The 12,849-nt window shown below is 45.6% G+C and overlaps 1 protein-coding gene across 2 annotated transcripts in view; it reads left to right on the plus strand.

The window, feature by feature from the left end:
• The window catches only part of LOC310790372 (putative E3 ubiquitin-protein ligase MID2), a 51,775-nt gene extending 40,745 nt beyond the window's left edge, over positions 1-11,030 (plus strand). For both annotated transcript variants that reach the window (XM_083652050.1, XM_083652051.1), the window contains exons 2-3: positions 1,770-2,617; positions 10,693-11,030. In XM_083652050.1, coding sequence (XP_083508176.1) covers positions 1,826-2,617; positions 10,693-10,767 — 867 coding nt within the window. In that variant the 5' untranslated portion in view covers positions 1,770-1,825 and the 3' untranslated portion in view covers positions 10,768-11,030. The remainder of the gene's footprint in view (positions 1-1,769; positions 2,618-10,692) is intronic.
• Positions 11,031-12,849: the final 1,819 nt, after the last annotated feature.

Below are 12,849 nucleotides of genomic sequence, written 5' to 3' on the forward strand. Positions count from 1 at the left end.
TGCTGGAGAGGCAGAATCTGCTCCGAGGGCGGCTGTTATTGTTTTTTGTGTGTGTTTTTTTTAAGTATGTGCACATCCAGCAGAGAACGCATTGAGAGCCTTAACGAGCCTTAATGACTTGCAGCTGGTGGGGGTGGAGTTTCTGCAGACAGGAGCAGGAGCATTTTCTCCATGAGGTAAACAGAGAGAGAAGGCAAAACATTGCCCATGTGCTTATAATACCGAGATTACATAGGATCCAAAGTGGGTTGACCGGTACGTGGTCCTTCCTTCCTTTAAGCAAGGAAGTCACAGAGCTAAACGGTCACTTACTGGATGGACACACCTAATAAGGACGGAATAATACATTTTGGCTCATTACACCCAGGATCACAATGGCAAAGTCCAGGGAAGCACTTTTGCTCTGGGTTCATACAGTAACACTGAATGGGTTTGGCTCCAGTTCAGCACCTGAATCCCTATTGAGCAGTAGCAAAGAGCGCTGTTTTTAACTAGGTAATTGTCCTCTGTGCCATAGGGGCTAAATGTACCTGCTCAGCACTTCCCCACACTCTCCAAACTTGACTTGTAACTGAAGCCTTGACGGGAGCTAAAGGTTGTTTATTGGTGATTTCTCATGTCAGTGCCTTTAAAGCCACCCGGGGGAGACGGCTCGATATGCAGGCTGCGAGCGAGGTGCCGAGCCTGGGAGCGCCTGCAGAGAGCAGAGGAGGCCGACCTGAAATCAATGATTTCATGTTCCCGCTCAGACACTGCTTTCGCTGTCCCACTTTCAATTGTTGTTGGGTCAAGTAAGCGCTTTTCAAAGTTGGAGCTCCCTGAAGTCGAGTGCTGATTCTTTGATGAGGAGAGTCAAGCAGTTTAATCTGCTTTTGATTTGATTTTGCAGATTTTTATTTTTGGTCATCCAAACACTATGTACAATACCCTCGATGTTCATATAATCAAAACAATAGACATAACACATTTTACATAGATCTTGACCAAAAAAAGGTATGGGCTGAAGCTAAAAGCTTATTTTGCCCACCCTATTCACATACGGCACATGACAAAGAAAGAAAACAAGTGTGAATCTTTATAAGAAAAGAAAACAAAAAGGAGAAAAACAAAAAAAGAACATGCTTCCTGCTCATACTTTATAATGCATATTTAATAGTTGTTTTAATTGAAATGATGCTAGTAAGTATGTTAAGTTGAACGGTGGCTGCAGCGAGTGAATAGTTGAATAAACAGGGAGGGTAAGAGAGGTAAGTTCCTCTCCCTCGCTCTGTCTCTTACACATCTATCTCTTCCTCTCTGTCATTCTCCGCCACCCGCCTTGATCGTTGTCTCCTCCCTGCTCGTTCAGTCATTCCTCTTCCTCTCATGTGCCACTTCAGACTGATGTCAGAGGCTGTGTCGGTGTGGACACGGGGCTCAGTGACGAGCCGTGCGAGCTGAGAGACGCCTAGGGCGACGAGGGGAATGTGTGTGTGTCTGTGAGGGTGAACAGATTGACGCTGTCTCTGCTGGATCCGCACAGTCCGGTCCGTCTCGCCCGAACGACATCCTGAGCGTTTGAGTAATAAACATAGGACATGAGCGCCGAACGACGAGTTCTGTACTATTTCTTTCTGCTGTGCTACTCAACAAAAGAGCACTTTCTCAACCAAACTAAATTAGGGAGATACATTTAGTTTTATTTCCCTAATTAATGACTTAATGACTTGTTTAATGAGTAGCTGTAAAATGACTTACCAATCCCTTGTGTTGCTCTCTCCTGCCTGCAGGGGACTGGCCAGCTCCCGTGGGATTTGATGTCACCTCTAGATTGGTTTAACTGAAGATGGAAACACTGGAGTCTGAGTTGACCTGCCCGATCTGCCTGGAGTTGTTTGAAGATCCGCTGCTCTTGCCCTGCGCCCACAGCCTGTGTTTCAACTGTGCCCACCGCATCCTGGTGTCCCACTGCAGCACCAGCAAGCCCCTCGAGTCCATCTCGGCCTTCCAGTGCCCCACCTGTCGCTACGTCATCACGCTGAACCACCGCGGCCTGGAGGGCCTGAAGCGCAATGTGACGCTGCAGAACATCATCGACCGCTTCCAAAAGGCCTCCCTCAGCGGCCCCAACTCCCCCACCGAGAGCCGTCGCCTGCAGCCGCAGCGGCCCTACGGCGGCACCATTAGCGCCCCAATCGGCGGAACCATCGGCGGGGGCGGCGGCACCAGCGGAAGCAGCGCCCGCGGCAGCCCGGCCACTTCCGGCCACTCCCACCCGCACGCCAACCACACCAACGCCAACCACAGCCCGGCCATGGACCCGCGCATCAGCTGCCAGTTCTGCGAGCAGGAGCCGCCGCGCGAGGCCGTCAAGACGTGCGTGACATGCGAGGTGTCGTACTGCGACCGCTGCCTGCGCGCCACGCACCCCAACAAGAAGCCCTTCACCAGCCACCGCCTGGTGGAGCCGGTGCCGGACACGCACCTCCGCGGCCTGACCTGCCTGGAGCACGAGAACGAGAAGGTCAACATGTACTGCTTGGTGGACGACCAGCTCATTTGTGCCCTCTGCAAGCTAGTGGGGCGCCACCGAGAGCACCAGGTGTCCTCGCTCACCGAACGCTTTGACAAGCTCAAGGTTAGTCCACTATTTCCTTTTCCGTTCACAAAGCATGCAGTGAGGCTATATCAACAGCACTTCCTGTCTACTGCCTCCTTTCTGTTTGTTGTCTGTCTTCTGTGTTAGAAAAGCAAGGTCAGTCACAGCCTGTGACTGGATTGGATTGAGAAAGAATAGAAGGATTCACTACATTCACAACATCACAGTTATTTTTGAGTCTTTCAAAAGAGTCTCCCAGTCACAGCCTGCAAACATACTATTGTGATCTCTCTGTTTGCAGTTTGCCAAACAGCAGCATTTCATTTGAATCCATTCCTAGACTGGGCATATTTATTCTGCATACTTCTGTTGACTATGAACTTTCAGAACCACAATTCTATCATACACATCCCCACCGGGCTTTGTTCAGCTCTCTGGGGAGAGAGAGAGACAGAGACAGATCCCAGACAGAGAGAGAGAGAGAGAGAGAGACAGATCCCAGAGAGAGAGAGAAAGAGAGAGAGAGAGAGAGAAAAGAGTGGGGGGCAGAGAGCGATAGAGGGAGGCCATCATTATAATAATCGATGAGCTGGCATTCCCTGTAGTCGGTGAGCTTTCAGTGGCTCGGCATTCCACTCTGCCCAGCTCCAAACAGCAGGACTGCTGAATCAGGTGAAATACAACAGAGGCAGGCAGCTAATTCACACACTAAAGAGCTAAAGCTGCCTGTTAACATCAGCTGACACTTTACCAGCAGTGTGTTGTGCATGTGCGTGTGTGTATGCCTATCTGAATGTGTACAGTATGCCTATTTGTCTCATATTTGGGTTAAGCTGTGTTTACATGAGCCTTTGAAACCCTTTTGCCTGAATAGTCTACCTGTGGTGTCCCCGCCCACAAATAGAATGGTTCAACAAGAAAGTAGGAAAAGGGGCTCCCTCCCCTCTCCATCACTGAGACATATAGGTTGCTTCTAGGAAAGAAAGATGATCCCAATTGTAATGGTAATAATTACTACTCTTCAAGTTTAGTGAAAGCGGTGAGATTTTTTCCACGACACAGTCACCACTTAAATATGAGATAAAGCCAGGCATTTTAACCAGGTTCTCACAATCGGATTTGTAGCTTAATTGGATTTTATAATGTTTTCGTGCATTGACCAAAATCTCAGTTACTTGAGTACACTCATTTTTTCACCCAGGTTTGTATTATTACAAAATCGATAGTTTGACAGTTATTGAGAGTTGACTTGAGTTAAGTTGTGGACCAGTGATGTCATCCATGCACAAATGACATCACTGGTACACAACTCAACTCAAATCAACTCTCGATAACTGTCAAAACTAAATTAATGCTTTTGTAAATTAAAAGATGAATAAATCAATAAATCAATTAAATGATTTTGTGATGATAGAAAGCTGGTTGAAAATCGACAGCATTCCTTTAAGAACATAATTCTCTGTACATGAAATTGATTGCCACTGACATCAACATCAACGGACAGGAATGTGTGCTGAGGGTGGATCCAGTCTCTGGCCCTACAGTTGCTGCTCTGTATTTTCATTGTCGCTGCACTGCCTAACTAACAGGTACAACGGCCTTCTACATTACATAGCGTTGCGTAGATCCTTTCTTCCGAACAAAGTTACACGTCCCATTGGAAGGTGTGATCCTTGACACTTGATAAGTCTTTGTTCCAAGGTCGCCGACATCAAGGACATTCCACTGATGCTTGCCGTCCCCGGGGTGCGTGATGTCAATGCCGCCATGGTGCGATTGTGTCAAGTGAATAGCATTGTGCAGCGCCGGGAGGGAAGTGGACACCTGAGAAGGCACTACACAGGCAGTCCCAGGGCTCTCTGCTGTGTGTGCACGCTTTCTGCTAGCTGATCTCTGTCACACGCACGAAAAGGAGGAAGGAATATTAATGCAAATACATTTGGGCATTTTTGTCATGTACTGTACGCTACAGAAATGTGTTTTTTCTCACTGTAGCCTATGCTACAGAAATGTGTTTTTTTGGCCACTGTATGCTACATCTATTCCACTCCAGGGAAAATGTAGTCCTGTATTGTTGATGATTTGCGCCACCTAAAACTTCTGCTTTCCCTTTCATTGCCAGCATGCCAGCAGAATTCCACCTGCTCAGCATTCAGCACCTCTTATTGCCTTAACCCTCAGCAGGTTTATTTTCACTAGCACTTGGCCTTGTTACACATTCCCCCGCTGTCCTTCTGCCACCCCCATCCCAGCAGAGGCTGTGGGAGAGCTTAAGTGGCTAAGTCTCCCCCCTCCTATCCTCTTCCCTCCATGGCTGCCTGGCACTGTGGTTCCTTTTGAATGCTCCCCAGCCAGCCCCAAGGCTTTGAACTTCCTCGACTTTGAACTCCCCCAATCTGCCCCAAATCTGGGAGGGGAGCAGTCCCATGAAGCCCGAGCCCCAGCTCGGTCCCAGCCCGAGCCCCAGCCCGGTCCCAGCCCGGTCCCAGCCCGAGCCCCAGCTCGGCTCACCCAGTGGCGGTTTCAGAGGCTGCTAACTTCTAATCTTCTTCTCACTCGTGGAAAGGCGGAGTGGAGAAAGTCCTATTTGTGCATAGCTAATCATGGGAGATGTAGGTCAAAATAGGGGGGAAGTGTTAAGGGGTCTCAGTTCTCAGTCAGTCTCTTGCTCAACTAGAGACAGAACTTTCTCCCAGTTTTCATTGTTAAAAGTGTGTGGAAACTATTTGAGACTTTAAAACAAAGCTGCATCACAGAACCAGTCCAGAGTCTTTAGGGCAGCCCTTCATGCCGAAGGGGCACCGCACCGGTGACATGCAGAAGTCATGTGCTTGTAAACAGATAAAACATGATGCGAGGATAATGCGAGGAGTTCAAAATACTATTTTTTGACAAGAAGTTCCCAGTGATTGGGGGATTATCTGGGAGCCCAAGATTAACACTGCACTCTCTCTTAGCACGAGTGACTCAGAATAATGTTAGGGTGTATTCACACCTGTAGGTCGTTTGCTTTGTTCCGATTCAGGTACTTAATTGATACAATTGTTGCATTTGTGCCTTGGTTCGTTTGTGTTCACACAGCCACAAATGAAACGGTCCAAATAGTATTGTCAAACTTCCTGGATTGGCCAGCAGACACGCTGATAGGCTAATAGCCTCTCGGGATGGACAAAATAATTCCCAGAGATTTTCCTATATGATTATAAAAATGCGTTTTGTTAGACCTACATTTTAGGCTATGTCGGGCGTCCGCCGTGCGGAGAGAGAGAGAGAGAGAGAGAGAGAGAGAGAGAGAGAGAGAGAGAGAGAGAGAGAGAGAGAGAGAGAGAGAGAGAGGAGAGAGAGAGAGAGAGAGAGAGAGAGAGAGAGAGAGAGAGAGAGAGAGAGAAAGTTCTTTATTTATTTATTAATGTATGCTATGTAGGCTATGTATTTATTTAGCCTATTTAGGCTATTGGGAATTTGGAGATAGAAGATCAAAGACCCTCGCAAATTCTGCTATTAGGCTATCACGGAGATGAGGATTAGCCGAGACATAGGCTATATGAACACCTGTCCTGTCAGGAATAAAATATTAATAAATAATTTAATAATAACGGACATTTCGAGGAAGACATGCAAGTCTGATTGTCTGATTGAACCAGACAATCTTATCACAAAGAAGGCTGGCTCTGATTACCACGATTTGTTTTCATTTATTGAATGGAGACCAGAGAGAGCGAGAGAGAGGGCGCGTACACAATTTACAGGCAAAATCCGTAGAGATTCAACACATTAACGTTGCTTCCCATGGTCCGAGGTAAGTTGATTCAAACTGCTGATTTGATGATCCAAAAATCCCCCAAAGTTTAGTCACAAGTCGCCAAAACAGGATCTGAAAGATGTTGTTTTTAAACGATAAAAATGTTCGTTCTTCAGGCCATTACGCACAGCGCAGCTGACTACGGCAGCTGGTTTATCCAAAAATGCGCACCGTTTACTGCTGTTGTGGCGGATCGAGGTCGGCTCACGTTCTCACCACAAACGAACCGCACCAGAGTTCGTTTGGAAGCGGACCGAGACCACCCTTTCTTGGCGATCTCGGTCCGCTTGTTTTGTCCCGCATCCGAGTGCGATTGCTGTGTTCACACTCCCCCAAACGAACCGCACCAAGGGGGAAAATGCTCTCCGTTTCGGAACAACTGCTCCAAACGAGATAGGTGTGAATACACCCTTAGTTGAAACTCTCTTAGTTGTGTTTTTAGTCTTGTGTAACTGATGCCGTTGACTGCTCTTATAGCATTGTCCCCACCACGCAATCAACTAGTATGAGGCAGGTCACCTTTAGGGGACAGTGACCTTTTTGATCCCCTTTTGAATGATTTCTGAGTAGTTTGAGTCTGCCCTGGTATCTGTCAACTTTTTCACTCTCCATGAGTCTAGAATGCCACTGATCAATGCCAGTAAAGGAAGGCAATCTTGCCTTGGTTTGAACTCACTCTGTTCCATCTTTGACTTCTCGATTACGCTTTAGATCGCGTCCCCCGCTATGTCAGAGAGAGACTAAGTGATTTCTCATTAGGGAGACGCTAAGCGTCCCCCGGGGTGAGCTATTTCAGGAGACAGAGTGCCAACAAGTGCCAACAAGGTAAATGACAGAACGTGGCACAGCAGTGAGTTCATTCCCCAGGCAACTGTTAACACATTCACTGCCAGACGTTTTTTTTTTACTGTAGGTAGGTTCTGCCAGAGGGTTTTTTTGAGGATTCTGGCTCATCTTTCAAGACCCGAGGATTCTTTTCTGCTAAGATTTTGTGAACACACAATATCTCAAAAGAACTAATAGAATGTGTGCTTTCTCTGTCTAAAAGAGTTAGTTTGTAGAGTTAGTAGTTATGTAAGCATTAGCAGTTGAATACAGCATGGTTTCAGCGTCAGAAAAATTATTCAGAGATAAACGGCTTTTTGTGAAATTCGATAGAACAGTCACTTTAACCATTCATTTTTGGCATCAGTAAGACGTCAGACATCTAAACAATAGTTTTGAACAGTAATTTCCTCCATAACAGCAGGAAACCCCCCTCTGCTTCCAACTCCTCCCTCCGTGGGCGTTCTTCTTGGCTGCAGCGGCCGTGTCACAAGCTTGTCACCAGTCTCACTGCTTTGCTGCTGCTGCTGCCTGTCTGCGCGGCCGCTGTTTGAGGAAGTCTGGATGGACTCGCTCGCTTCTTGGAGTTTTGGTTGAGAGCTTTGATGAAGCTTTTGCGATTCTGGTCATATTTATGCTGCGTGTTTCAAAGTGTGTTCCACCTGTAATCTATTATGCAAATTTGCAATCCCGCATCGCCAGCAATCAGCGCGAAAACGAAAGCGTTTTCGCCAATCCATTTTCATGAGAATGGCTGCTTTTTGCTTGCCTTCCTCTAGTCAGGAGAGCACTGTCGCCACTTAGTGGGTCGGTGGAATGGGTTGTAAACGTTCGGTGGCTCCAATAATTATATAAGAGATGTAAAAGGGTTAGATGCACATCCCACGGTCAAAAAATTTTTTTTAATTTTTTTGACGGAGTAATACGTCAGTGGCAGTCAACCGTTGGATTTTTTTTGACGGAGTAATACGTCGTTGGCAGTGAACGTGTTAAGCACAAGTCATTGCTCAGTAAGGACATTTGTGTCTGGTAATTGGCAGACCTTGGTGATTGTGTTTTAGTTTGATCGTCTTTAAAAGATTGCTGCATAAAGGCTCGACGCATACGATTATTGTTTGTTTACTTTAAACGCAAAGTGTGTATTGAAACAAACTACCATCCGAGGTTCAGTGTACTGAATATCACCTGCTGACTGAAGTGTCTATTGCAAGCCAATCAGGAAGTAATTAGGTACATTTTGTGGCAACCTACTGTAGCACTGAGTCTGCACTCACTTGAGGCTGAGTGGACAAAATGAAGACAGCATTAACAGTGTAACACAGCATTACAGCAACACTGTGTGTGACCAGTAGAGCTGCCACGATTAATCAATTAGGTCTCATCTTTTAAATGAATCGCCAACTATTTTAATAATCAATTCATCTGTTTTAGTCACTTTTTTAAGAAAAAAGTCCAAATTCTCTGATTCCAGCTTCTTACTGTAAACGTGAATATCTTCTAGTTTCTTTACTGCTCTATGACACTGAACTGAATATCTTTGGGTTGTGGACAAAACAAGACATTTGAGGGCGTCATCTCGGGCTTCGGGAAACACTGAATTGGACATTCTTCACCATTTTCTGACATTTTATAGACCAAACAGCTAATGGATGAATGGAGAAACTCATCAACAGATTAACGGACACTGAAAAGCAGCCGTGCTGTCGTGGCAGCTAATAATGGTTGCAGCCCTAGTGACCACATGGTTCAGCCTCAGTCATGCCCCGCCCCCCCAGTGGCTTGTAGGACTTGGTTTGTGTTTCCGAGTGCACTTGGACAGGTTTACCATATGACCTTCCATGAGACCTTCTAGTCATTGGCACCCATGTGTTTGTCCTCATGTGTATCTCATGGGTGTTGGGTGGAAGAGAGGACTCTTAAGAAAGGTCTCCAGGGAGATGGAGAGTAGATGGCAAATGAGTCGATGGTGGAGAAAAGGAGATGTAGAGGGATAAATGGAGTGAAGCACAAAGATAAGCCGCCTCCCCTTTCCCCTGTCTTTTCAAAGATAAGCCGCCTCCTCTTTCCCCTGTCTCTTCCTTGCTGGCAGTTAATTGATGGCCCTCAGCACCGGGAGGTTTAAACGTGTTAGCGCTAATGAGCTGATATGGCAGCAAAGCCTGGCAGAGCTGCTGACATTTGTGACACTCAGGCGGAGAGCGCCACTTGAAGTAAGCAGCAGATCAACTGAAAAACTCTGGATCCGCTGCACCCAGTGGCACATCGTGCGCTAACCCAGCGTGGAATTTGAGTGTGTGTGTTGCTGTGTGTGTGCGCGCACTGTGTGTGTGTGTGTGTGTGTGTGTGTGTTTCCCAGGTCTTGACAGGTCTTGCACGTACTCAAACCAGATGATAGCGTGGCATGTACATGAGGAGAATGAAGAAATATGCAAAACATTTCCAAGCCATTATTGGATTAATTCCTGTTTTGGAACAGGCTAGTCACAGCCATAAGGACAACACTGTTTTCTCTCTCTGTCTCTGTCTCTCTCTGTCCTTTTGCCCTCTAACCCCCTCTCTCTGTCTGTCTCTGTCTCTCTCTGTCTCTGTCGCTCTCTGTCCTTTTGCTCTCTAACCACCTCTCTCTGCCTGTCTGTCTGTCTGTCTGTCTGTCTGTCTGTCTCTGTCTGTCCTTTTGCCCTCTAACCCCCTCTCTCTGTCTGTCTGTTTGTCTGTCTGTCTCTCTGTCTCTGTCTGTCTCTGTCTCTCTCTGTCTCTCAGACATAGGGAAAAATACAGTTTATAAAATCTATGTCTCTCTCTGTCTGCCTGTCTGTCTATCATGTACAGACTCCTACTTGCTCCCCTTCTCCCCCTCTCACTGTTCGTTTTCTCACTTTCTCTGTTTTGCAATCACACAAATATCATCCCCACGTCCCCATCATTCCACCTGCACTCTCTCTCTCTCTCTCTCTCTCTCTCTCTCTCTCTCTCTCTCTCTCTCTCTCTCTCTCTCTCTCTCTCACTAGCTCTCTCCCTCTTTTGGCCCTCAATCACCCACAAGCTCACATGCGTGCCGTGCAGTGTACAGGTGTGTGTGTGTGTGTGTGTGTGTGTGCGTGTGTGTGCTTGCGTGTGTGTGTGTGTGTGTGTGTGTGTGCTCGCTCGTGTGCAAGTGTCTGCACTTGTCCACACACACAAGCACGTCCTGTCAAAGCATGGTGCATGCGGCGGCGTGCTAATATGTCACGCCAGCTCATCGTTAAATTGAGTGACTGATGAAGGAAAGCAGCTTGTTATCAAATCACTCGCAGCACTTCATCGTCCTCCATATGCACAATTTATGCAGAGAGGGATTGGAAAGGCTTTTAAGAGCCGGGGTCTCAGCAGTGATACGACGCCATGGGGGATAGAACCCATGATTTTTATGTGCAGTTGTGCAGGAGCATCAAACTACCGTAGCTACAAGTGTATCCAATCCATTGATGTCTCTTCTCATGTTTTCCAGCAGGGGGAGCAGGGATGGCTGGTGTGGCTGCTGGACTCATGCTATCCTGGGTTCAGGCTACTTCACCTACAGTAAACTGACCGCATGATGCTGAGAGAGAGACAGAGTGACACTCCCTGTTGTAGGCCGCCCGCTCTGTGGACCCAGCACCACTTGAATTTATGAACTCTCTGACTGTCTATAGTGCAGGAAAAGCCACTCGTAAGGTATTATAATGTACTCGTATTATAACGTTATTCCTCGGGTTATGCCAATATATTCGCCTGTAAAACCTGCAGTCAAATTTAATTTTCTTCGCACATTTTACTATTTCCTCTGTCCATCCAATCATTGCGTTGGTCTCGTAGCCTTAGCTGCCAACCTAAAAGAATGTCATCATTATTGTGCTTTATAATGCATGGTTTTATTTTATTTATTTATTTTGGCATGAAAATGGTCGCATTTTAAGATATTGACTAAAAGCAGGTTATCGGACACTTTAGTCTGAAAATATCTGTATCAGTATCTGCCTGCAAAAGCCATATCAATGCCAAACCTAAGTTATTAATAAGAATGCATTATGCTAATCGATGCATATCAGCACTCATGATATGCATGAAAACATTATGGATGTATCTTATGTGTCGTATGAATGTATATGGATTATGACTACTGTTATCCATCAGAGCCTGTCAGACAACCGTTTAATCCCAACGGGGCAACAGAAAGCTACGCTTGCACATTATTATTCATTATGAGTTATAGCTACAATGTTTCATGAGTGCTTATATAGTGGCTCTATAGTGCCTCTAGTATGTTGTATACAGTAGAAAGCATTTCTAGTAGTAGTATATTTCCTTTTCTTGCCTTTTATGAGGCTTAAAAGCCCTCAGGCACTTGAAGGCCTGTGTACGCTACAGTGTGTTAGCATCAAGCTGCAAGGAGCTGACGCCGCCTTGCTGAGCCTCTGACATCTCTTGACACTGCCTTGCTGAGCCTCTGACACTCCAGCAGAGAGTTACGTCAACTAAGCAGCTCTGATAAGTAGTGATTTTAGATGTCAGTGACATCTCCCCTGCAGTTTGCTTACTCTTGGAAGATTGTTGTTTCAATTGCCACATGACCTGCAGTAAACTCACCAGTGCATGTGAGAATTGTTTTAATTGTTGGGTCTAAAATAAAGAGCCTGGTCTTCTACCTGCTCTATTTGTAAAGCACCTTGAGATAACTCTTGTTATGATTTGGTACTATATAAATATTTTGATTGAGTGAATGATTGAATGATTGATTGATTGACTCTGCATTGGCGTGTATCAAGATTCAAGATTTATTAAGTGTCCCAAAAGGGTAATTTGCGTTGCAAAAAGCCTAGTACAAAGTACATACATAAAAACAAATAAGACAATAAAAACATAAGAACAGTCTAGAGCAGCAGTTTAAAGTGCAGCACAACAGTTTAAAGTGCAAATGACAACAGTAGCAGCGATCTAAAGTGCACAGTAGTGATATCAGGTGCATAGTAGCAAAGTGCAGTGTGGCGAGTGACTGCCTTCACTCTCGGCACATTTATATTACAAGAAAGAGCTACAATGTATCATTGTATCAAATCACAAAGGAAAACCGCGGTCCAGACCAAAGGGCAGAGAAAGTATATAAATATACAGATGTACAGATGTACTGTACCATACCCCTAAGAATAAATAGGATAAAATAAAAGGATGGGTTTTGTTTGTGTATTATGCGTGTACTTTCAAAACGTGTGCTATACTTGATTTCATTATCACTACTGATGTAAATATATTTTACTTTATTCTTCTGCATCCGCTATGCTGGTTTTTCTCCCAACGGATGTGTTTTGCATTATTAAATACATGCAGAATAGCTCCAACAAAACTGCAAACACAATGGCATGGAGTTCTTTTACTCTGTCCTACTTTTCGAGATGTGTTCTGGAATCTGAATTGAATGAATTTCTGCCAGCGTGACTGTCATCATCATGTAAAGAATTTTAAGTAGCTCATTGTCATATCAAATACATCTTGGATGCGATCTATATTTGGATAACATGTAAATAATAGGGGTGCACCGATCGATCGACACGCAATCTGTATCGGCCGATTTGGACCTCAAATATGTGATCTGCTGTTTCCGATATTCCTTTAATGTTGCCGATCGCAT

This window comes from Poromitra crassiceps (assembly GCF_964638095.1).
Source record: "Poromitra crassiceps genome assembly, chromosome: 15".
Classification (NCBI taxonomy): Eukaryota; Metazoa; Chordata; class Actinopteri; order Beryciformes; family Melamphaidae; genus Poromitra; species Poromitra crassiceps.